This window comes from Castor canadensis, chromosome 5 (assembly GCF_047511655.1).
Source record: "Castor canadensis chromosome 5, mCasCan1.hap1v2, whole genome shotgun sequence".
NCBI lineage: Eukaryota > Metazoa > Chordata > Mammalia > Rodentia > Castoridae > Castor > Castor canadensis.
Genome location: NC_133390.1, coordinates 157,208,478 through 157,233,724, shown reverse-complemented (window position 1 = coordinate 157,233,724; position 25,247 = coordinate 157,208,478). Strand labels below are relative to the sequence as shown.

Sequence of the window (25,247 nt, the reverse complement as noted above, 5' to 3'; positions counted from 1 at the left end):
TGCTCTCTTGCCTGGAAACTCTGTGACTTTGAGGACAAATTCAGCCTAGAAGGCCCTTGCCACTTGTTTTGAGATGCTGAGAGGTTAACATGTGGATCCTAGGGTGAATTCCTCAGGTGCAACCCTCAGCTGTGTGACCTTGGGCATGTCCCTGCATTTGTCAGTGTCTGAGTTTCCCCATCTGTGAAGTAAGGGCCATCCTGGTGCCTATCCCACTGTGAGGATATTAAGGTGGACTCCCAAGTCTCAGTACTGGGTAGTCAGAACTTAGTAGACCTGAGCTCTCAGGGGGATGGGGCAGATGCCAGTCCTGGTTTGGATTTTGGGGGTAGGATGTTGAGTTTTTTGCCCCTTTCACTTCTCCTCTGAGACTTGGCACACACCCTTTCCAGACCTGGACAAGTCATAGCAGGGAAACAGGAGGGGGGGAAAGCAAGAGAGAGCAAATGAAAGCCACGAAGCAGAGAAGACCCTTGTCACAATGACACCCAGGAATAGGCTATGACTTGGGTGGGGCAAGTCTGGGAAGCAGTGACTCTGGGAATAGACTATGACAATCCTCTGACAGTTTGATGTCTGATGACTTTGAACTTATTGCTCCTGAGTCCTGGCCCTCCCCATGCACTGAGATCTCATGGGGGAAATCGAGGCAAGAGGGATCAGCCAAGGTGAATGCAGAACAAAGGCACAAAGAACTGAACCAAAGCCCCTCCTGCACATCCATGGGTTCCTCTGTTGCTTCTGACACTTTTCAGTCCTAGGCTGCACCATTCCACCCAGATGTAACTCTGGCTGCCAATGTCTCAGGAGCAGCCAAAGAGGGAAGAAAACCATGCAGACCCCAGGGAGGTTCCTTCACTGAGACTCAGCAACTGCAGGGAAAATGGAATGTTTTATTGACAGCATAAGATGCTCACGACGGAGTCGGAGCTGCGCTTGCATAGCATCCTTTGTGGCTGGAACCTTTCCCAGGTTGAGGGCAGGTGAGCAAGAGGGTGGGAGGGACCTGTTGGTGAAGCTGAAGGGACTCAAGGCCAAGGACTGTATCCAGGCAAATCCTCTCCAGGGCAAGTTCTGGCTTCTTACAGTGTCTCTTTTTCTGTGGCTCATGCACTCAGCACCAGAAGATCCTTGGAGGGAAAAGCAGAGAACCAGGTGAGTGGGTGGGGTGGCTCTGGCTGTAGCCAGGACTTGCCTGCCTTGGATGGGGTGAGTCTGTATCTGGGAAGCAGTGACTCTTAGCAGCAGTGATGGACAGCGTCATGTAGACCTGACATTAAAAGCTGTGCCATTATTTTACACTGTTTAGAGGACCTTGGGCAATTCATTTCCCTCTGCCCTGCATCTCCTTCTTCCCCAAATAAAAAAAAAAGCAGGCCTGAGCCCCTCCCTGCAGTCTTCCAAAAATCCAGGTTACATAATTTACAAAATTTCTACAACAAACTCTGGAGAAAAATTTGGAGGCTACTTAAAAAGCTAAACATTGATCTACCATATGATCCAGGAATACCACTCTTGGGGATATACCCAAAAGAATGTGACACAGGTTACTCCAGAGGCACCTGCACACCCATGTTTATTGCAGCACTATTCACAATAGCCAAGTTATAGAAACAGCCAAGATGCCCCACTACTGACGAATGGATTAAGAAAATGTGATATTTATACACAATGGAATTTTATGCAGCCATGAAGAAGAACGAAATGTTATCATTCACTGGTAAATGGATGGAATTGGAGAACATCATTCTGAGTGAGGTTAGCCTGGCCCAAAAGACCAAAACATCATATGTTCTCCTTCATATGTGGACATTAGATCAAGGGCAAACACAACAAGGGGATTGGACTTTGAGCACATGATAAAAGCGAGAGCACACAAGGGAGGGGTGAGGATAGGTAAGACACCTAAAAAGCTAGATAGCATTTGTTGCCCTCAATGCAGAGAAACTAAAGCAGATACTTTAAAGCAACTGAGGCCAATAGGAGAGGGGGACCAGCAACTAGAGAAAAGGTTAGTTCGAGAAGAATGAACCTAGAAGGTAACACACACGCACAGGAAATCAATGTGAGTCAACTCCCTGTATAGCTATCCTTATCTCAATCAGCAAAAACCCTTGGTCCTTCCTATTATTGCTTATACTCTCTCTTCAACAAAATTAGAGATAAGGGAAAAATAGTTTTTGTCGGGTAGCAACGGGATGGGGGGGAGAGGGAGGGGGCAGTGGGGGGTAAGAGAGGGGGAGGGGGAAGGGGGAGAAATGACCCAAACATTGTAGGCACATGTGAATAAAATAAAAATTAAAAAAAGAAAAAGAAAAAGACTTAGACATATCACCAGTCTCATTGGGATCCCTATTCAAACAGAGTAAAACATGAGTACAGTAGGAAACAACTGGTCAGTAGATAGCTGGTGAGACTCGGGACCTACTCATTTTTAGTGGGTACCAGTATTGGCGTTGTGAACAAATGGTCAGAAAGTGTACTGGATAAATACAGATGAAACGGATGGTGAGGCAGGCTAGGGTAGGGACAGTCTGGGATGGGACTGCTCCCCCTCTTGACTCAAGGGCTCCTCTCCCTAGCCCACAGGGAGGAGTCAGGTGATGATGTATTCTCTTCCCACCTCCAAGTTCAAGGTGATATAAAAATGACGAACCAAAAGACTCCAGCCCTTCTTTTTCTCTTTCCTCACGTGGTAGAACAGGTGACTCAATAAATAAAGGTAAATAAAGCTATTCTACCACACCCCCCCAAAAAAATTTCTACAACAAAATAAATAACAAAAGTAATAGATTGTAACCCATGGGATATAATGCAAATAAAAAACTGAGTGAATGAATAAATGGGGGAAGGGACGGCTCTTCCTGACCGAAGAATTCAACTAATAAACATAAAAGGGTTTATAGGAATGAAAATCCCCTATAGTGACCACCGTGGACATAATGGTGGCAGGCGAGCCACTAGTGAAGCCACAGTTTGTGGGAGATGTGTGGTGAGAAGCGGGCTATTCGCATTATCTCAAAGTAAGTCCTCCAAGAGGTTTATTAGTGACAAGGGAACGATAGGAACTTCCCCTGGGAGAAGCCTGGCAGGAACAGCCTGAGGCAAGTGACAAAAGTGAACTTGTTGGGAAATAATCAAGGGGACACCATGTGCCCTGAGTGTGTGTACACAGCACAGAGATGAGAGGGGCCCAGCACCACTCCTTGAGGCTCCTGCCCAAATGACACAACCTCAGTACCAAACTGAGGTCCCTCTCACAAAACAGGCAGGTTTATCACAATGGCACAGTAATGAAACATAAGAAAAAGGGAGGGGCTGTCCAGGTTGGAGGATTCGAGGACTGACAAGAAAATCCAAGCTGGGATCCTGGACTTGACAACGGACATGTGGGAGACAGGGCAGTAAGGTCTGTGGATTGACTATGTGTCACTGTCATTTCCTGCTTTCCATCTTGTGCTCTGGTTACATAAGATGCTCACACAAGGGGAAGCTGGGAAAAGAATATTCTGTAACAATTTGTTCTATTTTTGCAACTTTTCTGAAAGGTTAAAATCATATCAAAATAAAAAAGGTAAAAGCCAGCTAGATTGATGTAAAATGGTAAAAGAAAAGTCAAGGCGCCATCTACAGGGCTGCAAAGGCAGACACAGGACTGAGGTTGTCTTTAAACTTGCTGACCTAACACCGATGACAATTCCTATAGTACCTGAATCATCTCCTTTACGGTTCTGGAATAAAACCCATGGGTTATGTAACCTGTTTACACATATATTTTAAAAACCAGCATAATTCCCTTTACTGGGATAAGAGATAAGTTATTTATAATAAAACAATGTGTATTTTGATATGAAAATACTAAACCATGATTGTTTAGGAAGGAAAACTTCATTCCCATCAATGTCCTAAAGGCTCTGGAGAAAAGTGGGGTACAGTGCAGCCCCAGGGGTTTGAGCTGCTTCACATTTTGTCAGTGCAAACTCCACCCCTCACCAACTGGGTAAATGGCTAGCGCTCTCTGATAGATACTCAAGTCCTTCACCCAGCCTGTGAAGACAAACACCAGCCAGGGCTGTAGCGAGCCCCAAACTAAAATCAAACAGTGCCTGGAGCACGTGCTGAACAACGGTGACAACTTTGTACCAATCCTATTCTTACTTCCTGACCCTTTCTTTTAAGTGAATGATACCAGTTAGCAATACAATCCTGTGACTCACCACAAACTCCCAAGATGGGACCACTGATCCCCACTGTCAGATGAAGTGTCTGAGGTTCAGAACGGTGTCCGAGTCCTACAGGAGCTCAGGTTGGGACCAGCACAGGCACCCCTGGGGACTGTCTCAGAGCTTACTCTGACTCCAGCTCACACTGCTTACCCCAGGTCACTGTCCAGCTCCCTTCACCACTCCCCTAACGTGATGGGGAGGGCTGCTCCCCTGGCTGAGGTCCAAGCCTGGTGCACGTGCGAGGAGCGGTGCTCTGCACACTGCCAATAGCAGGGTGGATGGGTGCAGTGAATTAGGAAGGAAATTTCCAGTCTGGAGCATAGGGCCATGGATTCCATCTCTGGGATGTGTTCCAAGGAACAAAATTCTGAATCTGGAAGCATTTTTAGGCACCAAGATGTTCACTGCAGCTTTATCATAAGGGGGGTCCTGGTAAGAGTGGACGATTCCAGAATGCTTACTACCGTCCAGGGGCTGTGCAAGTGCTTTACACATGGAAAATCATTTTATCCTCAAAGCAGCCCTATGGAAAATACTATGATTAGCCCCCCTTTCTCTTTACCTCTTTTTCCTGGTGGTACTGGAGTTTGAACTCAGGACCTTGCACTTGCTAGGCAGGTGCTCTACCATTTGACCCATGCTTCCAGCCCTGTTTGCTTTAAGTATTTCTCCCCACACTGATGCCTGGGCAGGCCTGGACCACAGTCCTCCCATATTTATGCTTCCCGAGTAGCTGGGATGACAGGCATGCACTACCATGCCCAGCTTTTATTGACTGAGATGGGATCTGGAGAACTTTATACCCAGGCTGGTCTTAACCGACAACCCTCCTTATCTCCACCTCCCAAGTAGGTCAGATTGTAGGCATGAGCCACCACACCCTGTCTTGAATAGCCTCCTTTTATAGAGGAGAAAAGTAAAGTAGTTTGCCCAGGCTCTCCCAGTTGCAAACTGGTAGAGGCAAGATTTAGATGTGGGCTGTTGGGCTCCAAGCCCCCGTTCTTTAGCCTCAATGCTCTCCTGACTCTGATCAAAGCCACATTTAAAGCCAAAACTCCAGAAAGACTTGAATGACAAACAGCAAAGTGTTCTGAGGGATGATTCTGGGGTGCGTGCATGTCTAGGAGAAGATACAGGTGTTAGTTTCATCTTTTGCATATGTTCCACATTTCAAATGCTGAGCACGTGTGGTTTTCATCGTAGAAACAAGCGCCTGCATCTGAACTTCAAGGCACCTGCCATAATTTTAATTGGTTAATTACTTCAGGAATATTTACTTGAAGTCCTGGTTCCCCACCAGGCTGGGGGAGCTTTGTCAGGGCCAGGGTTGTCCTGGCTCACTGCTGGGTCCCAGCCCTTGCACACTGTCCAGTACACAGTAGGTGCTCAGTGAACATTTTCCCAATGAACTACATCACACTTCTACTTTGGGCACACACGTCACTGCTCTGAGCCTCAGTTTTCCCTGCTGAAAGATGGGTGCAGTGTCATGGTGGTTAGGACTAACTAGGATCATGAGTATGAGTTTCCTTTAAGGATTTGTAACAGCCTTGTTCCTTGTTCCCTCAGCCTCTATGTTGAAGGGAGAGGCCTTGGGTCCCTCCTCTTCTCCTCTTCCCAGTCGTTGGCCTGACTTTATGCAGTGGCCAAAGGTGACAGCAAAGGGCAGAGAGAGAAGGCATAATGGGCTCCACCTTCCCTTACCTCCAAGACGTCGATGTCAGCATTGCTGAAGTCAATGTTAAGAATCTTGGGGAGAGGGACCCCAGAACCCAGCACGGCTGTTTAAACAAAAAGACAGAAAGAAAAGGTCAAGTGTGTTCAGTGTGGCTGAGAGGTGTCAGCCTTGCCACAAGTCACCAGCATTCGCAACAAGCCTAGCAGTTTCTCTTGTGCTTCTGCCTTGGTCCAGGCAGGTCCTCCTGCCTTGGAGCACACCAGGTCACTGGTCACCGTGAGTTCCAAGCCTTCCCTGAGACTCTGTTTATGTCCTGTCACCTTTGGGGCTTCCTGGCCCCTGGCAGACCCGACTTCTATATTCCACTATGGAGAAGTCACAAAGCACAAATTCTCTGCTTCTGTGCCTGTCGCTCCTGCCCCACTGTGGTTCCTTATAGACAAGGACTGTGTCCCCCGCATCCTGGAGCCCTTGGTCCAGCACAGAGGAGAGGACAGATGAGGAATGACATGGCACATGTGGGACCCTAACACATGAATGCCACGGAAATGCTGTTTGGTTTTAGATTGTTCGAGCCTAACTAGACTCACTGGCTAATGTTCTAGAAAGAAAGGGAAGAAGAGAAGAAAGGAGAAGCGGGGAGGGAAAGACAGATGGGGACAGGGATTAAGTGAAGTTAAACAGACACCTTGATCCAGCAGGACTTTTCAGAGAGCTAAGGACACAGTAGCCTACACTCAGCAACTTGATCTTGTTTAGCCACAGAGCACCTTCTCCAAGTATTTGTGTGGCTACCTGGTGAATCATGGATCTAGTCCACTCTCTCACTTCTGCCCCAAGTGCACTCTCCAGCACTCACCTCCCAGGCCAGCCCAGCCCAGCTCCTGACACTATGCTCTCTCCCTGAGGAATAGGCACGGGCTTTGTGACCAGTTCTTTCTCTGTCATTGACACCCAACTTCTTCTGGCGATGGGTCCCAGAATAAGGGTCTGTTTAGCATCAAGGTATCTGAAGGAGCCGCGACTGGTATGGCTGATGACATGAGCAGGAAATACCACCCTTCATTTCTCCTTCATGAAGCTCAGCTCGAGTGGGGCTGAGGTCCCCGATCACAATGGGGCTCCCAGCCTCAGTTCAACTGAGCCTCCCTCAGTGTTCTTAGGATGCCACTGAGAGAATAAAGCCCCCTCAGTCTGCCCTGTTTATGAAGTGAGCAAGCAGCCCTTCCCACCGATAATATAGCCGTGGGGGGGAGGGTACGGTTCTGGGTTAGTAGGAGGGACATGGGTCAGGACACTCCAGTGGAGCTTTCACAACAGAAGCCATTTGTGCTGGGCCTAAAAGTACACACGCAGTTAAAGGAAGCCAGGGAACACCTAGCTTGCTCAAATGAATCGCCTCTGGGAAGCGAGAGCTTTTTAAAAATCATTGTATACTTTCTAAAATTTGCACACGTACAATTTTCATATGTAATCAGAAAAGACAGAAGAAAATACGAAGGCTGACACATCATGGGGCAGCATTACTTATACCCCATAAATATACACAATTAGTATTTGCTATATAAAAATAAATCTTAAGCTGGGCATGGTGGTTCACACCTGTAATCCCAGCACTGGGAAGGCTGAAGCAGGAGGATTGAGAGTTTGAGGCCAGCCTGGGCTACCCTCCCTCAAAATAAATATATCTAAAAAATGTTTTAAATTAATTAACTTTTTAAAACCTGGAAAACATTTGCATTCAGAGGCTTAAGTCAATGAATGAGGTTCTCAGAAATGCTATTGAGGTAGCATAGCTGTACATCCAATGTGCCCAACAAACCAGCAGTCACCATGTCCCCAAGCTATGTGCCCCAGAGAGGCTTGTCCCCCACATCCCCACTCTCACCATTCATCGCGGGCATAAACGCCAGGTCAAAAATCTTCCCTACTAGCCTCTCCAAGATGAACACCTGCAGGAGAGAGAGAACTGAGCCTAGCAGGGGGTCACCCAGACTGAAGGGCCCCTTGGGACCCCTCCCTTCAGCCCAAGATGAATAGCTGCTGCTGCTCTGGGAGAGCCCAGGCATCTGACAAGCAGAGTCCCCGGGACTCTCAGCCAACAGTCCCAGGGCTCACCCTACACATGGGAGGCTGAGGCTTGGAGGGGACAGGTGCTGGTCCAAGGTTCCTATGCCAAGGACTGAGGGAGGCCTCTCTGGGAGGCACAGGGTGCCTGTCCTGAAGACATGCTAGCATCACTGGAGGCCTCTGGCCCCATAGCCAACACTCCAGAGACCCATCTCAGTTCAGCCCCGTTGGGGCCAGCACCTTCCTGACCCTCAGCTCTAAGACCGTCAGCTTGCAAGGACGCAGGAAGGATATGGGCAGTTCACACAGCATGCCTGCCCTTGAGCTTTTAGTGCACCGTATACCCTCTGCATCCATGGAGTCCACATCTGGAGATTTAACCAGCCATGGATTAAAAATATTTGACACAAAATTGTGTCTGTACTAAATATGAACAGACCCTTTGTCATTATTCCCTAAACATACAGCACAACATCTACAGTATATGTTACTTATGGCACTTAACCACAGGGACGCTTCTGAGAAATGTGTGGCTGGGACATTTCATCTTGTATGAACACCAGAGTGTGCTTCATGAGCTAAGATGGCTACAATGTCATATAACCTTGTGACATTATCTTGTGGGACCACCATATATGCAGTCAATCACTGACTGAAGTGTTTTTAGAATGAATCTACATTGAATTAAGTATTAGAAGTAATCTGTAGATAGCTTAAGGTCCACAGCAGGATGTGTACAGGTTACATCCAAATATAACGCCATTTTGTAGATGGGACTTGAGCATTCTCAGATTTTGGTATACTTGGGGACCTTGGAACCAATCCCCTGGGGACACCAATGAGTGACTGAGCAATGTTCTTAATGTCCCTAAGCCTTTGGTTCCATATCTGAGGGTGGGAGTAGATAACCCTTATCTCATAGGATGGTTTTGAAAACAAATACAAGCACCTGTGTGTAAAGAACCTGCCATGACCTGCACAGGGTGAATGTGTGGGACTCGTGAGTGACAAGTTCCCTCGCCACTCTGTTACCTTGGGCAGGTCACGTCGCTTCCCTGAGTTCAGCTCCCTTGTTTGGAAAGTGGGATTGCTAACAGTGCCCAAACCATACAAAGGCTGTGAGGCTTAAAGAGAAGAACTTATTAAAGAGAAAAAAAAGAGCTTATTTTCATGCTGGGTGCACATCTCTACAGCCCTGTGTGAGTAGCGCTCATGTCACACCAAGCCATAGTCCTTCCTTCATTTGGAGTCCAGCGATTTCAAGTCTTGCTCCAGCTCTGCACCAGCCAGCTGTGAAGCTGGGGATAATTTCGCCACCTAAAAATGAGCTAGTGACACCTACTTCACAGGCTGCAATTTTGGGGGTCAAAAAAGCTCAAAAACAAGCAACAAAACGAGTAAGTCTCCCTTTCTCTGCACACGCAGAAATCTCACCCAAGCTTACCCCAGAAAACAAGCATCTGTTAATTGGTTTTAAAGAGAGAGCGAGTGAGGGAGGGAACTTTTGAAGCCTTAGGCAAGCCGGGGACCCACGAATGAGCAGAGATGAAACAGGACCCCAATCCTACAATCTGAACATCTCAGACTCACAGGTCCTTAGAAAAGCTGAATTCCAGAACTAGGGATGAGAAGAGGGTTGAAATGAGTCCAAAGCTGTTTGTTTCAGGAGTGGAAACTGAGGTTCAGTCAGGGCTAGTGGTGTTCAAGGTTACACGGGGATTAGTGTTCTCCCAAATCTAGGAGGAAAGAGGTCCTCTAGGACCCCTATGGCCTCCTTGCCCTTAGCACAGAGATCTGGGCCATGGGCCCCTGGGGACAGCCTGCTAAGATGGAACAGCACTATTGGAAGAGTGGCAGGAGCCGGGACTTTTCACTCTGCCCCTCACTTGCTCTGTGGGCCTCAGTTTCTCCATCTGCCTATCTGTAAAACGAGACCTGACATTTGATACTAGCCCTCTGGAATTTGCACCCATACTGGATCCAGCCAGCCTCACGGAGATTATTTTCAGAAGATCTGGGCTCTGTTTGCCCCAGGTGCAAGCAGGGTGCTTACGTCAAAGTTGCCCACGTTTGAGGTTCTGAGGTTGAGGTTGGTCCTGCAGATGATGGAAACAACCCATTAGAAGCAGTGTTCCCCTGGAACTCACAACACTTGCAAACTAAACAGATGTCACAGTCCCTCTACCCTCACCCTCTGGAGGCTCTTGGCCAAGGGAATCTGGAAGAACAATGCTGGTTTCCATGTGCTGAATTCTGGCTACAGACCAGATGCCATGCTAAGGGCTTTATATACCATGGATGTAAGTAAAGTCGTAGCTTTACTGCCTGTGTGACATTAGCTAAGCTACATGACCGCTCTAGGTCTTGGTTTCCTCATCTGCAGGGTAGGTGGCTGCTGGGGCTAAGTCGGGGTTCAGGTAAAGCACTTGGAACCATGTGTGACACCACTGGTGCCCTGCGTGGACAGTATCATCACTTCCTCAGTTAATCTTCACAGCAGCCAGGGAAGGGGGAGCCTGAGGCTCTGGGGTGACATGGCACAGTGGAAGAGCTGGACAGCAGGAGCCCAGAACTCACGCCCAGGCCAGTGCTCGCTCTCTACTGCTGCACGATTCTGAGGAAGGAGGTCACACAGACCTGGAAGGCTGCCAGCCCGTCTCTGAACTTGCTTGTCAGTAAATCTCTCTAGGCCCTCGTTTTCTCATCTTTAAAAAGGAGAATAATGGCCCTGACTCACAGGCTCCCTGGGAGGGTGCAACACATGGATGAAGGACTCAGAGCAGCTGTGCCTCCACACCAGCATGGTGACAATTGCCAGTGTCAGCAGGTTCTTTCTGCTCAGCTCATGGCTTCACCCCCTGGTGGGTCTCTGACAGTGGTCTGGCAGGTTCACCTTGCAGCCTCTCAAATTTACCCAGCTATGACAGTGAGGCAGGAAACTTCAGTCCATCCCTGGTGGCCCTCTGTGAGCCAGTACTGGCCAGTGCAGTGTCAAAGAGCTCTTTCTGAGAGGCAGAAAGCCAAGGCAGCAAACCCACTCACTTGTCCAGCTTGGTGTCAATCATGAGCTTGTCCCCTTCCACGGAGAATGAGGCCAAGAGGTCTGTGTCCTGGGGGACGAATGAGAGTGAAACACCACTGCCATCACGTAGGGGCCTCTGCTTGGTGAGGGCTCACTGTGGGCCTTGGCTCCCACTCAGGGCCTCATTAACCCTGAGCATAAGACATAAATATTGCCTAACAAATGGCCCTTTGCCCTTCCCTGTGGTATACACCCTGCAAGGTGAATGACAGCCTTGGGGGAGCCTTTATGCCTCACCAGGTACTGCTCCAAGCCTCTTATTAATCCATTCTTGACACCTCCATGTAGTAGAGGAAAAACCAGGCCCAGAGACGGGGAGTGACTTGCCCAAGGTCACACAGCTAGACGTGGTAAGGGCTGGATGTGAAGTAGATACTCTGGCCCAAATCTGGGCAAGTAGTCACTGTGTTGGGGGATGTGCCGGGGTCTGGGAGCCTCAGGAGACCACGTGACTCTGTCATGAGGCCCAGCTGGAAGCTCCTGCATCCCCAGACACTTACCACATCAATGAGGCAGATGGTGGTCTCCACATCACCAGGCTGGGAGACTATGACCTCAGAGGTGGCAAACACTTTCACCAGCGCCTTGTCCTTCTGCAGCGTCACCGAGGGTGGATTGGGTACCTGGATCCTGATGGTGAGTGGGCAGGACTCGGGGTATTGCTGGAACACCTGTGGGTGACACCAGGCTGTGAACCGAGCCCTACACAGTAGGCAGTACCTAGGGGTCCTCAGACAACCTCCAACCACAGAGCACAGTGTTTCCCACATGGAACCTTCAGATTCTCCAGTCCTGAGCCCCAGCAAAGCCAACCCTACTAACTACTGTGCGCTGAGATCTCGAGTCACATGGGGAATCATCAGGATTACCTCTGACAACGTTGGCAGATTGTCAAATTGCTCAATCCTGGACACATGCAAAAACTCCAAACCTAGCACTGAGCCCAGCAGGATCTCCTGGGGCCCTGGGCTAGGGGCTGAGTCTTAATTCCATCCATTCAGTCACCACAGCTCTGTGGGGGTATTTTTCTTCCAGTTTACAGACAGTAAGACTGAGGCCTGGAGGAAAAGTCAAGCAAGCCATCCGAGGCCAGCAGCTGGGTTGGAAGCCCAGCTCAGGTCTGCAGCTCAGAGCCCAGGCCTTTTGCTACCCTTTCTGGGATGAGAAAGTCTGTGCCTGGGACATCTCCCAGTGACTTCCTGAAGCAAGGCCTGGGCTGCCCACCCACCTGAATTCAGTTAGAGAGCATGGTGGAGTTAGGAGGGGCTGGAGCCCTTCTTGCAGATTGTTTCCCCAAAAGCTGATTTGCTAAGGGAAAGTTTGCCAAATGACCCATCTGTCGTATTTACTAAACAACTGGTTTGCAAGAGATACGTTTTAAGGAATATTCTTCAGTGTGTTAAAAGAGCACAGATGTAGTTACTTTTAAAGGAACAAAAAGAGGCCCATTTACACGGAAATTCGGCATCTCTGAGACTTAAGGCTCCTTTTGAGAGACCCTCAGCACCCTGCACTGTCTGCCCTCAACGGCAGGCAGCCCGACCCGCTGGGTGACTCCACCCAGCCTGGGTCACCTGGACACCTGCTTCTGTGTCTAGCCTTGGGCCTCTGTTCTAGCCCAGCTCTGCACTGCCTCCTCGTTGTGAGACCTCTCTGAGCCTGTCCCTAGTGCTCCTGTGGGAGTGGGAGGGGTGGTGAGACCCACACGCAAGAGCAGATTCTAAGAACGCCTCATACGTTGTAAAGTGTAGTGCGCATAGGAAGCAGTCTAGTTAATAGAAGGTTCGGGGATGGAGGGCTCCCCCCGCCGGCCGGAGCTGCTGCTTAGGACTTGGGAGAATAGTGCTTCTGCCATTTTGATTTCAACCACACGAGGGCGATAGTGACCACTTGTTGAGTTTGGTCTCTAACATCACCCCCCTCCCATCCCACTCCTTCGATTTCCACCCAAACTAGACAGGACAGGAAAGAGATGGAAAATTCCTAAAATGGCTGTAGACCACAGCATCAATGCGTAGCATGTCCTACACAGAGCTGTTTTCCGGATTATGCCGTCAGATAGGCATTTGTTCTACCTACATGTGGCCACTAATTGGGCAAAAACATACTTTATTTTTTAAAGAAATTGCAATTATTAACAATAGTAGTAGCTAACATTTGCCCAATGCCTGTTCTGGGCCTGGGTTTCAGATTCCAGGTCACCCTGCAGAGTGAGCACTGTTGCCCCCATTTTCCAGATAAGAAAACTGAGGCTGAGAGAGATGAGTCATTTGCCTGTGGTGATAAAACTGGGATGTGCTGAGTCAGCCTGTCATCTCCAAAACCTGACTCTTTCCCTCTGAGTTCCCACGTGCCCGTGTGTGCCTGGATCTGTGTTGGCATCTTTACATGCCTCTACCCTTCAAGACAACCTGGACCATGGGATAGGTGTTAGCATGCTTTTGTTATTTTTTTTTAAACAAATGAAGGAAATAGGGCTCAGAGATAACAGGACTTTTGTCCAAAGTCACACGGTAAAGGGGTAGCCAGGCCAGGATTAGACCTCAGCAGGCAGGTCCACTGCTGGGGTTCAGGATGCACCTTTTCCCAGGGCTCTGGCCTCCTTGCTTTGTCACTGCACTCCAGGGGTGCAGGTTAGAGCAGCCACTCTAGTGCTAAACCTCTTACCTTACACCCTAGTTCCTAGGGCAGCGAGAGGGAGAGAGAGGCTGAAGACAAGGGCCCCGCCTGGATTACTTACTTACCTTGGGAATCAGGGCCCCCAGCATGGATGTGGTGAGGGGAGGAAGCTCTTCAAACTGTGAGACAAGGACAAGGGTCGTGTGAGTCCCAAGTGACAGAGACAGACTGGATCTGCTAACACATGGCTAGACTCCTACACACTCTAAGACAGCCAGCAGGGTTGTCTGTCTTCTCCACCCATCCTTTGGGGAGCCCCATCCTCCAACAATGGCCACGTGTAGACCACATGGCCGTTTCATGGCTAAGTGAGCAGGGCAGCCACTTAAACTCATCGGATCTGTAATTTTAAGAACAGGAAGCAAGACCCAAATCTTTCTTCTCCTAAAATGCAAGCGTTGTTGAGTCCACTCTCGTAACCCAGTATCCACCAAACACTTGACTTCTGCTATAATCCCAGCCACCTGTACTGTCACTTACTTTGTGTCTCCTTCAAATCAACTCACTTTCTAAGAGCTCAGATGCTAAGAGATGGAGATGCAGTGCACTTGACAGAAAGAGAAAAGGCCAAGGCAATCGGATGAGGCAGGGCTGTAAGCTCCTGCTCAAATGTCACAGTTTGTGGAGAGCTCTGCCATGAGTTCTGTTCTCTTTTAACTACAAAGGGGATAGGGTTAACTATACACTGGCACTAAATGGAGACTTTCCTCTCAATGGAATCAAAGACTGACAAAATTCGTGTAGCTTTTTTTGAGAACACCTTGTTCCTAGGAGAAATAATGAAGTTTGTGGAGCCAAATGCCATGTTTCAAAAAACTGAAATTGTAGAACTAGGTGGTTGCCCACACCTGTCACCCCAGCTACTCAGGAGGCAGAGGTAGGAGGATCATGGCTCAAGGCCAGTAAGGGGAAAAGTTAGTATAAAATCCTATCTGAAAAACAAACTAAATACGAAAAGACTGGGGTCGTGGCTGCAGTGGTACAGAGCACTTGCCTAGGATGCACAGACCCTGAGTTCAATCCCCAGTCCTACAACTTAATTAATTAATTAAAATCACCCGAAACTGTTCACTACACAGGATGGACAGATAGAGGATGACGGATGGATAAGTGGACGGTAGGTGGTTGAGTAGATGGGCGGGAGGATGGAGGGAGGGAGAGAAGGAGGGAGGAAGGGAGAGATGATGGGTAGATGTGGATGGGTGGCATGACAGATGTCCATCGGAAACCTGGAGGTCAGGCAGGGGCAGCCGTCCCCAGTGTTCACTCAGAAGCAAATTCTCCAAGGCCACAGGCCAGGCAGGATGAGGGGAGGCACTTATCACAGGCTCACCCGCCTCGCCCTACGGGGACAGCACTCACCATGCCGTTGGTGATGTCGATGTCCAGGGCACCCTGCTTCTGCAGCATGGTCAGCACGGAGCCCAGGAAGTTGGCAGAGATGGCCAGCTGGGAATTGGTATTGTCACCCATGGGGGGCAACTCTGGCATGGGCCTGGGTAACATGGCTGGCCGGCCCAGCGGGTAGTCGACAAGTTCTCCTCCTGCCTCCCCAACCAGAGTCTGTGGGAGCAGAGAGGCTGTGGGTCAAGAAGGGAGGCTGGGGACTGCAGAGAGGCCTCCAGGAAGCCTACCCTGATGAAGCCCAGAGGTCTTGGCCACTTACATATGGCTCCAGCTCTTCTTTGGCCCGTGATGGAATGGGACCTATGATGGTCCTTGCCTAACGATCACTTGTAATTACAAGTTTACACACATACATAGATATACAATATGGCACAGATTCTCTGTCTCAGTCACACCACATGTGTGCATCTGCTCAATACGCATTGACACTGCCTCTCCCCAAAGACTACAGTCCTCTCCATGCCTACGATGTTCTGTGCAATCTGCCCCAGGGGCCTCTCCAGCCTCCTCTCCAGGCCCTCTGCCCCTTGCCTTCTGTCTGAAGCTCAGCCTCCAGGGCCTCGTCAGTCCTCTGACCATCTCTCTACCCCTGACATGGAGGCAGCCTTTAGGACAAGCCCCTCCTCCACTCTTCCCTTGATGGTCTCTCTTGTCTGGTGGATCTTAGCTCAAGAGTCACCTCCAGGAAGTCCTCCTTGACCTTCCCCTGCCTTATACTCTATCCCAGCCCTAGATCAATAATTGATTCTTTGTGGCCTGGACTCTAATAGACTGCAATTTCCCTCCGAGAAGAGACTTTGTCTTGCTCATCACTGCACCTCTTGACGCCCAGCCAAGGCCTGGCACACAGCAGGTCAGCAACAAGTGTCTCTGTTTATGCATATATTAGGTGTGCATGCGTGTGCACAGGCGTGCCTGTCTATGCAGGTGAGTCTCATGATGCTGATGGAGCTGGTGGAGAGGTGCCTACGTCTGTGTGGCCTGGGGTAGTTATTACTGTGTCTGTGTGCTATCAGGGCCAGATCCACAGGGGCCGAGGAGCCAGCTCACACCAGTGCACACCAGCTTCAATTCACACATCTCTTCTCAGCTTCACGTTCAGGGATGTCACATTGGCAGCTTGCAATTGGCCATGGCAGGTTTTCTACCATGGAAAGCAGAAAACACTGCCCATCAGGACTTTATAAAAAGAAAGAAAGAACTCATGGAAGCTGGTTGCTAAACGTTTACCAGCACCGCAAGGCCAGTCATTCCTCCAGCAAACCCAAGCCACAGCAGCAGCTTCTAGCAGCTGGAAGCTGGATTGCCTGGATTCAGACCTCAGGTCTGCATTTACTAGCTGTGTGACCTTGGATAAGTGGCATAACCTCTCTGTGTCTCCATTTCCTCAGTAAGCCCTCATGTGGTTGCTGGGAGGACAGACTGAATCCATCTACACAGAGCACTTACAATGTGTCTGGTGCACAGAGAGCCAGCGTCAGGTATCCTGGCACAATGCCTAGGGCATCGCTTGTAATCAGAAGTGGGTCTGTTCACACAGTGCTCCCACCCATCTGCCCCTAAGCCCCCGGCCTCGCCCACACCCCGCTCAGGGAGGAGGCTGCTTCCTGGCCGAGCCCCAGCACTCACGTTGAGGTCCAGCTCCAGGAACTCCCCGGTCACTAGCGGCAGGCTGGAGAAGGTATACTGCACACTCCCCAGGATCCCCAGAGGCACCAGCGCTGCAGGCAAAGGCAGGGGTCACAGGGCCCTCCCCTCACCCACCCAGACACCCTCTGTCCTCCCTGTGCCTGTGGATGGCTGTGTGTGGGGTGTGGACCAAGGTTCCAGCTCCAGGAACAAAGAGCAAACATTCCAGGCTCAAACCCCAGCTCTGCCTCTTCCTTACTGTACGACCTCAGGCAAGTCAGTGCACCTCTCTGGACCCATTTCATCCTCTGTAAAAAGGGTTAATGTAACCTCTTGGACTTTATGGTGTTTTGGGGGGTTGAGATCCCAGCTGATGATGAGCTTTGTAAACTGTGAAGTGCTGTGCACTCCACAATGTGCTTAGTTGGATCTGGTATTTCCCTGACTGCTGTAATAGGCAGTGTCACTCTGGGCTTTTCCTTCCTCATCTCTGGCTGCAAAGGGAGCTCTACCTGTGCAGAAAAGCCATCCTCAAACTGCCTGGTGATCCCAGAGATGTGGATCACTTTCACAGAGGGCTGCACTGTGTGGTTGAAGAGACTAAGTACTACACAACTTGAGGTGTCGTCATTACGAGAAAGGAGGGGGCCAAGAATTGTGCAGTGCACAAGCTGCACTACAGTACAGGGCAGCCTTGCTTTGCGGATATTCATGCAGAAATCCAGGACTGAGGTTCTGTGGTCCTATCAGTATCTGTGCAGCCTCTTGCTGTTATTCTCAGGTCCCTCTGTGAGTGGAAACCACCCCCCTCATTTTAGAGACAAGGAAACTGGGGGTCTTCTCATGTCCACAGCAGCCAGGACTGAGCAATGCTGCAGTCTCAGATTGGAGCCTCCCTGGTCCAGGTGGGAGCTCCTGCCTCTGGGGCTTGATGGGGTATTTGTGGACAAGAGGAAAGACTTGGTGGGCAGGCCTGCAATCCCCCCATACTGGAACCTTCTCCCAAGTGCCACTGTGTCCCTGGGGCTGGGCCCTGAGCAGCTATTCTCAGACACTGGCCAAATGCCACAGAGCAGAAGCACTCACAGTCTACAAGACCAAGCTGGTCATTGACGAGGCCCAGCACCACATCCACGATAGGGCAGAGCTGTGGGGAGAAAAGGCGTGGATTTCTGCAGGGAGCTGGGAAAGGATAGGCACCTGTAATACTGACTACTGCTGATGCTGACTGACTAGGCCAGGCCCTATCCTCCCACAGCCCAGGGTGCTCTTAGACACAGGAAAGCTGGGATTCAGGGAGGTGATGCCACCTGCTGCACAGCTAGGAAGAGCCCAGTGGGGTGGAGCCCAGAGCTGTGTCAGGCCTATTTGTCCTTCCATGTTTCCCAGGGTCCTTTCCAACTTCCAAGGACATGCCAGGCCCCTGCCTCCTCCACCCCTCCGGGTGCACCAAGGGATGCAGCTCTCACACGCCCGTCGTTCTTACCAAGTCAGGGAGGACATTGGCGAGGACTCGGTTCACTAGGTTGTCCACAAGATTGGGGAGAAGGCTAAGGAGAGAGGAGCAGGGTGTAGCCATGGAGGGGCCCAGGGATGTCTACACCAGGGTGCCCAGCCCAGTCCTGGAGTACAGAGAGCCTTTGAGCACTGGACGGTCACACAAAAAGGACAGAATGCATGCCCTTCACTGGACCTAGACAGACCACCAGCAAATTGCTTATCTTTTCACTCATTCATTCACTCAACAAACAAAAGCTGCTTGGGCTTTCCAGCATGCCGGGCATGAACTGGGGTGTTCCTGATTCTCAGCTGCAAAATCCATGCCCTGCAGCCTGTGTAATCTTCCCAGAGGGCAGAGGAATACATTACTTTATCCAAGCACAACACACTGTATCTAGAACATTCCAGGGGCTAAGCAAATATTTGTGGAAGGGATGGAGGAAGAAATGTGGTGGGTAAAATGTGCTCTTGTGGTCCACACTTAAAGGATAATGGTGCTAAAAACATCAGGATATGTGTGATCCATTTTACAGACAAGGAAACTGAGGTCCTGAAAAGTGACCTGGAGCAAGTTCTAGTGCCCCAGCAGGCTCCTAACTAACCATCCTAGCCAGTGACTAAGGAGGATGATGGGTTGATGACTCATAGACAAGACACACAGATGGACAGACAGACAGACTTGTAATCCAAGAATTTGTATTCAGGGCACTGCAGTAAGGAGCAGAGGGAAGCAAGACAACCCTAACACAAAAGCATCCCTGGTGAACTTGCCCCTTCAAAATGCCCCCAGGTGCCCCACTGGACACTGCCTGGTTCCCTCCTCCCAGGTGGCAGCTGACTGTCTACTGCCATGCCAGGTTGACAACGCAAAGTCCTGTTAGAGTAAGTCCCCAAAGCCTACTGTGCATGCCAGTCCCCTTTTAAAGTGGGTTTGTCCTAAGGGGGCTGATCCAGGTTCTAGTCCTCTTTGGATGGTTGAGAACACATGTGCATGTGTATGTACCATGTGTGTGCCCGTGTGTGTGGGGGGGTGCGTGGGGGGTGTGCATGCCTGTGCATGTGTGTGTGCCCATGTGTGTATGTGGGTGTGGGTGCATGCCTGTGCGTATGTGTGCATATGTGTGTGTGCCTGTGCATGTGCATGTATGGATGTGTGCATGTGTGTGCGCATGTGTGGGTGTGTGTACCCATGTGTGTACATGTCTGTGCATGTGTGTGTGCGTGTGTCCCCAGGTGTGCATGTGGGGGGTGTGCATGCCTGTGCATTTGGGGGGTGTGCATGTGTGTGTGCATGCCTGTGCATGTGGGTGTGTGTGCGTGTGTGCATGTGTGTGTGCATGCCTGTGCATGTGTGTGTGCCCATGTGTACATGCGGGTGTGGGTGCATGCCTGTGCATGTGTGTGTGCCCATGTGTGAATGTGTGTGTGGTGTGCGTGTGTGTCCGTGCCTGTGTATGTGTGTGTGCATATGTGTGTGTACCTGTGCCTGTGCTGTGCATGTGTGTGTGTGCATTTGTGGGGGTGTGTGCCCATGTGTGTACGTGTGTGTGCATGCCTGTGCATGTGTGTGTGTGCATGCCTGTGCATTTGTGTGCATGTGTGTACATGCCTGTGCCCAGGTGTGCATGTGCATGTGGGGGTGTGCGCATATGTGCGTGCGTGCGCGCATGCCTGTGCATGTGCATGTGTGTGTGCATGCCTATGCATGTGGGGGGTGGAGGGTGTGCCTGTGCCTGTGTGTGTGCATGTGTACATATGTTGGCCAAAGTCACTCAGCAAGGAATAGCGGAGCTGATTTTTGAACCCAGGTGTTCTCCTGAGCACATGATCTAGGTCTTTTCAAAGTTAATGTGGTGTGTCATGACCCCCTCCTCAGGCTAGCTGAAGCCCACATCCTGGGCTCAATGGCACAGCCCTTGAATTCCCAACAAGCAAGTGCCAGACCAGAGCCAGAAAGGGAGTTGGGATGGCTCAGCATGAGTCCTCACTGTCCCCACAGTGTCACTGCTCTGCTGCCCCAGGGCCATGGGGCAGGGGAGTGGTACAATTTTGTTTGACAGGGACAGATCCCTTCAGCACCTCCCAAGGCCCAGCGGTGCTCACCCCCGCAGCAGCTTGACTTTGATGCCTCCCAGAAGGGTGTCACAGCGCTCGATGACTAGCCGAGGATAACCTGTGCGGTCCATGGTCAGCCGGACCTTGGCTGTGATGTTAACCTCCACCGAGATGTCCAGGAAGCCAATGAGACTGGAGGAAACCAAGAGGCCAGGGAGACAGTGAGCCATAGATCAGCCACCAGGCAGCTCACCCTTGCACAGGCCTAACTGGCACCTGGACCTCAGGCTTGAGCCCTGGCTCTCTCTGTCATCTATTAAACCCCTCGCTCATCTGCAGGGGTCCCAAATCTGAAGCCATCTTGGATCCCTCAAGGTGTCCACGCATAAATCTCTCTCCTACTCAGACCATGAGAGCATCAAAGTCTGGGAACAGGGGTCAGTGTAAACTCTGGTTTCCAAGGTAACCATCCAGTCACTTAGCTTTGTATACATGACCTTATCCCTTGGGAACAAAACAATGCAGAGTCCACGCTCTGATATCCTCTAATAAGCATCTCCTGCATGGCAGGTATCATTTGGGAGGCTGAATCTGTCTGTGGCCATGGCCACCTGGAAGAATGGGTGGTCTTAGTATCCCTGTTCAGGTGAAGCCACTAAGGCTCAGTGACGTGAAGAGATTGATCCAAGGTCATGAGGCTTATAAAACAGAAATGGAACCCAAGCTGTGCCCTGGACTCCAACCATCCAGAGCTTAACCCGGCTGCCTGCCCTGTTGATGGAGACCACAGGCTGACTTCGAGTTAGGACATGGGATTTTCTGGTCCCCACATTACAGCTACGCAGGCCAGTGTAGAGAGGAGAGGGAGGCCACTTGACCAAGCTCCCCCATTGGGCACAGAGTGACAGGGACCCCTCCACACACCTCTTCCCATTGATGGCCACCCGGGTGTACAGGCTCAGGTAAACACCCACACCAGGCAGAAGCCGCACGGACACCCGAGGCAATGTCAGCTCCACGATTCGCAGCCTGTGGGATGAGGTCGGTGAGAAGGCGGCCCACTGCTACTCACTTGCCTGGAGAGCCTCCCTCGCACCCCTTCTCTGCACCCCTTCCATCCCTTGACTCCACTCTTTGCGGCTCTTCTGGTCTTTTTCTCCCTGTCAAAATGACTCTGCTTGTCTCTGGCCCTCAGCTGTCTCTCCCACACATTTTTCAGAGTCAGCAAGGACATCCTCCAGGACGCTGTCTGATCTCTGTATAAGCAAGTCCCTCAAGCAAATCCCTCATTTTGCACCTCCCACTGGCCGGGAACTTCTCCGCACCATGTGATCAGTCCACTATTCCCTGGCTTCTTTATCCACTTAACCCACCAGCTCAAGCTCATGGGCTCAGGGATGTGTCCTTTCTGAGCTAGCCATTGAGTTTGTCCCCAGAGCCAACACACTGTCACGTAATAGGAGCTCTGCCTAAGTTGTTGAATTAAATGGCTATGAAGAGGAGCCTAGGCATGGTTGAAATTATAATTATGATATAATTATATTACATTATCATATAACAATATGTAAAATCATCTGATATGCTACATATGTGTTGTAATTTTAAATCCTTGCGCTTTTTCCACTTACCCTGTATTACTCTGCCCATTCTACAGATGGGGAAACTGAGACCCAGAGAGATGAAAGGAATGGCCCAAGGTCACACACAAACATAAAAGGCAGAACTGGGTCTCAGACTGAGTTCTTTTTCAGACCAAGAGCCCAAACCACGTTAACACGGGGCTCTCTGAAAACCTCAGGGGGTGGTCGCCCCTGTGCACCCGGCCTTGGGAGGGAGGGTCTGGGAGGGAGGGCCTGGCCCCTGCTCACCCCGTGATGCCTTGCACGGTGCTGAGGATGCCGCCCTCGCCGAGCACGCCCAGGACGCCTCCCCCTCCGAGAAGTCCCCCGTCGCCAAGAAGACCACCTCCACCCAGCAGGCCGCCTTGGCCCGCCAGGATGCCGTCGGCCGCCAGCATGCCCCCGGTGCCCAGCAAGCCGCCGGGTCCCAGTGCGCCGGTGGCCACGCCGGGCGGGAGCTCCCCGGGCCGCAGCTCTCGCCTCCGCCGGGCCGCGGCCGCCCGGTACCGCCCGTGGCCCCGGTGGCCGCCGTACGCGCCCTCCGCGTAGCGGTAGTCCTCCCGCCGGAGGTCCCTGGTGCTCCCGTCCGACTCCACGATCTCACCGTACCGGTATTTGCCCCCCAGCTGGGCGGTGTTGTCATTGGCCTCAACGTGACCATATTTGTAATTACCGCCAAGCTGTCTGCCATTGGTATATTTTGGGGGAGGCTCTCGGACATGGAAGTCGTTGTAGGGAACGCCACCGACACCTCGGGGGAATTCAGCGCGTCTGTAGTCGTTGTAATGGTGTCGGCCACCGCCCAAAAGACCACCACCCAGAAGCCCCCCACTTCCTCCCAGCAGCCCCCCACCACTGCTACCACCGCCCCCCAGCAGCCCCCCACCATGGCTACCACCACCACCCAGAAGCCCCCCACTTCCTCCCAGCAGCCCCCCACTTCCTCCCAGCAGCCCCCCACCTCTGCTACCACCACCCCCCAGCAGCCCCCCACCATGGCTACCACCACCACCCAGAAACCCCCCACTTCCCCCCAGCAGCCCCCCACCACTGCTACCACCGCCCCCCAGCAGTCCCCCACCATGGCTACCACCACCACCCAGAAGCCCCCCACTTCCCCCCAGCAGCCCCCCACCACTGCTACCACCGCCCCCCAGCAGCCCCCCACCATGGCTACCACCACCACCCAGAAGCCCCCCACTTCCTCCCAGCAGCCCCCCACCACTGCTACCACCGCCACCCAGCAGCCCCCCACCATGGCTACCACCACCACCCAGAAGCCCCCCACTTCCTCCCAGCAGCCCCCCACCACTGCTACCACCGCCCCCCAGCAGCCCCCCACCATGGCTACCACCACCACCCAGAAGCCCCCCACTCCCCCCCAGCAGCCCCCCACCTCTGCTTCCACTGCCTCCTAGTAAGCCTCCACCCAACAGGTCACCACCACTCCCTCCACTCCCACCACCAAGCAGGCCCCCCAAAAGCCCTCCTCCCCCACCACCTCCGCCTCCACTGCCACCAAGCAGCCCTCCCAGGAGGGGCCCGCCACCGTCACCACGGGCTTTACCCATGGGCACCTCCCTCAGGGCTGAGCGGAAAGCATCGCTCTGCTGCAGCGTGCCGGAGATGGCTGTGGAGAGGCATGGCAGTCAGTCAGGGTCTCCTCCCAGCCCCACCTTGGGCCTTCCCTGCTGTCCAGGCCTCACTTCTCCCCCCAGTAAAGGCAGAGGCGGATGGAGAAGACTCTCCAGGCCTGTGCACATCCCTATCTAATAAGCTCATTATCCATCCTGGTTTGCCTGGTTTCCCTTTATCTAAATTTCCACCTCATTCAGCCAAACTTTGGTGGATTTCCTCCCATCACTTTCCCTTCCAAGTGGTCCTCACTGCAGCATTAAAAAAAGAAAAAAAAATCTGCTTCCTCATGCATTAGCAATCGCTAGGAAACATCAAAGCCAGAATCACTGTCCCCACTTGATGGATGGAGACATTAAGGCCTGTGAGTGCTTGGAGACCACTGTGGGATAAAATGCTCTCATTTTTATTCTCCTTGTGCCCTAGGCAAGGATTGGGGCTGGGAGCCAGGCCTCATTCGCCAGCTGACAAAGTAGGGACCTAAGGATTGGGGGCAGGAATAATGACAGTGCCCGCATTTGAGGACCTTCTGTGCACTGGGAACTGTGTGTCTCCATGGGTCATTACATTTAATCCGTATGCCAGTCCTTGGAGATATGGATAATTATACCCACTTTTCAGATGGGAAGACTGAGTTCAGAGAAGTCAAGTCATGCAATCAGGATTTGAAACCCAGGAAGGCTGACTCCAAGGCCAAAGTTCATAACCACTGCTTTCTATTGCCTCATGAGAGCGAGTGGAAAGCCCCCAGCATGATGCCTGACACAGTAAGTACCAGGAAATGGCAGCTGAAAGAAAAAGGGGAAACTAGGCCAAAGAGGAGAAGTCACCTAGACACACGGTATGGAATCTAGTGGGGAAGGTCCTTGGGCCCTCAGCCCACCCCATGCCACCCACCACTCGCTTTGGGGCTGGACTCACCGTTGCTCAGCACATCTTTCGTAACCCTGAGGACTGTGTTTGTCTTTTGGATTTGGGTGTGGACGCCACACATAGCTGCCGTGAGCAGAGCAGCCACACACCATGCTGTCCACATGTTGGCGCTGCTTCCCTGTTGAGGACACAGTGTGCTGCCTGGTTCATGGCTGTGGCCAGGCATCACCACCCTGGTCAGCAGGCAGAGCTGGTCACCCTTGGCCCAGAGTCACATCAGAACCCTGAGACTCTGAGACAGGGAAAATGGACCAAGGTCACATAGTAGGGCACGGTCCAGAATTCCTGGTACAAGCTTTTGAATTTTTCAGACTGAAATGAATCTGGTGAGACAATGCAGAGTCATTTAACCAAGTTGTCCCCGAGCCTGCATATCTGGTTATTGCCTAAGAAGGAATTTATAAATTGAGCCCCAGGCAGAGGGGTTATGGGAATTCCAACCATGATCAACTGGTAGCAGTAAGACTCTGGGGCAATCCCTCCAGGATCTACCTATCTATTCATCCAACCATGTACCCACCATCTGCTCATCTACACATTCCCTCCATTCATCCATTCATCCATCCATCCATCCATCCTTCATCCATCCATTTCCCACCCATCAATCATCTATCCAACATCCAAACAACCAGCAAGTCAGTCACATATCATCCACCCATCCATCCTCCCATCCATGCTTCCTCCCATCCACCCCCACATCATCCAATCATTCATCCATCCATCCATCTATCCAC

The 25,247-nt window shown here is 51.4% G+C and overlaps 1 protein-coding gene across 1 annotated transcript; it reads right to left on the bottom strand.

The window, feature by feature from the left end:
- Positions 1 to 881: 881 nt before the first annotated feature.
- Bpifb4 (BPI fold containing family B member 4) lies at positions 882 to 24,616 on the bottom strand. Its single transcript, XM_020151315.2, has 16 exons — positions 24,502 to 24,616; positions 23,513 to 23,575; positions 22,195 to 22,696; positions 21,251 to 21,355; positions 20,375 to 20,518; positions 18,258 to 18,321; positions 17,858 to 17,918; positions 16,772 to 16,863; positions 15,098 to 15,298; positions 13,801 to 13,854; positions 11,557 to 11,727; positions 11,017 to 11,084; positions 10,028 to 10,070; positions 7,793 to 7,856; positions 5,931 to 6,007; positions 882 to 1,130 (listed from the first exon to the last, which is right to left on the bottom strand). The coding sequence occupies exons 1-16, from the start codon at positions 24,614 to 24,616 to the stop codon at positions 1,107 to 1,109; spliced, it is 1,848 nt and encodes a 615-aa protein (XP_020006904.2). The 3' UTR covers positions 882 to 1,106.
- Positions 24,617 to 25,247: the final 631 nt, after the last annotated feature.

Excerpts from the sequence above, each read along its gene's own strand:
- Bpifb4 (XM_020151315.2), bottom strand. The coding sequence starts at position 24,616 with ATGTGGACAGCATGGTGTGTGGCTGCTCTGCTCACGGCAGCTATGTGT. Across the intron at positions 17,919-18,257 it reads CCAATGTCCTCCCTGACTTG|CTCTGCCCTATCGTGGATGT; the intron begins GTAAGAACGACG and ends TTCTCCCCACAG. Across the intron at positions 11,085-11,556 it reads CCATCTGCCTCATTGATGTG|GACACAGACCTCTTGGCCTC; the intron begins GTAAGTGTCTGG and ends TTCGTCCCCCAG.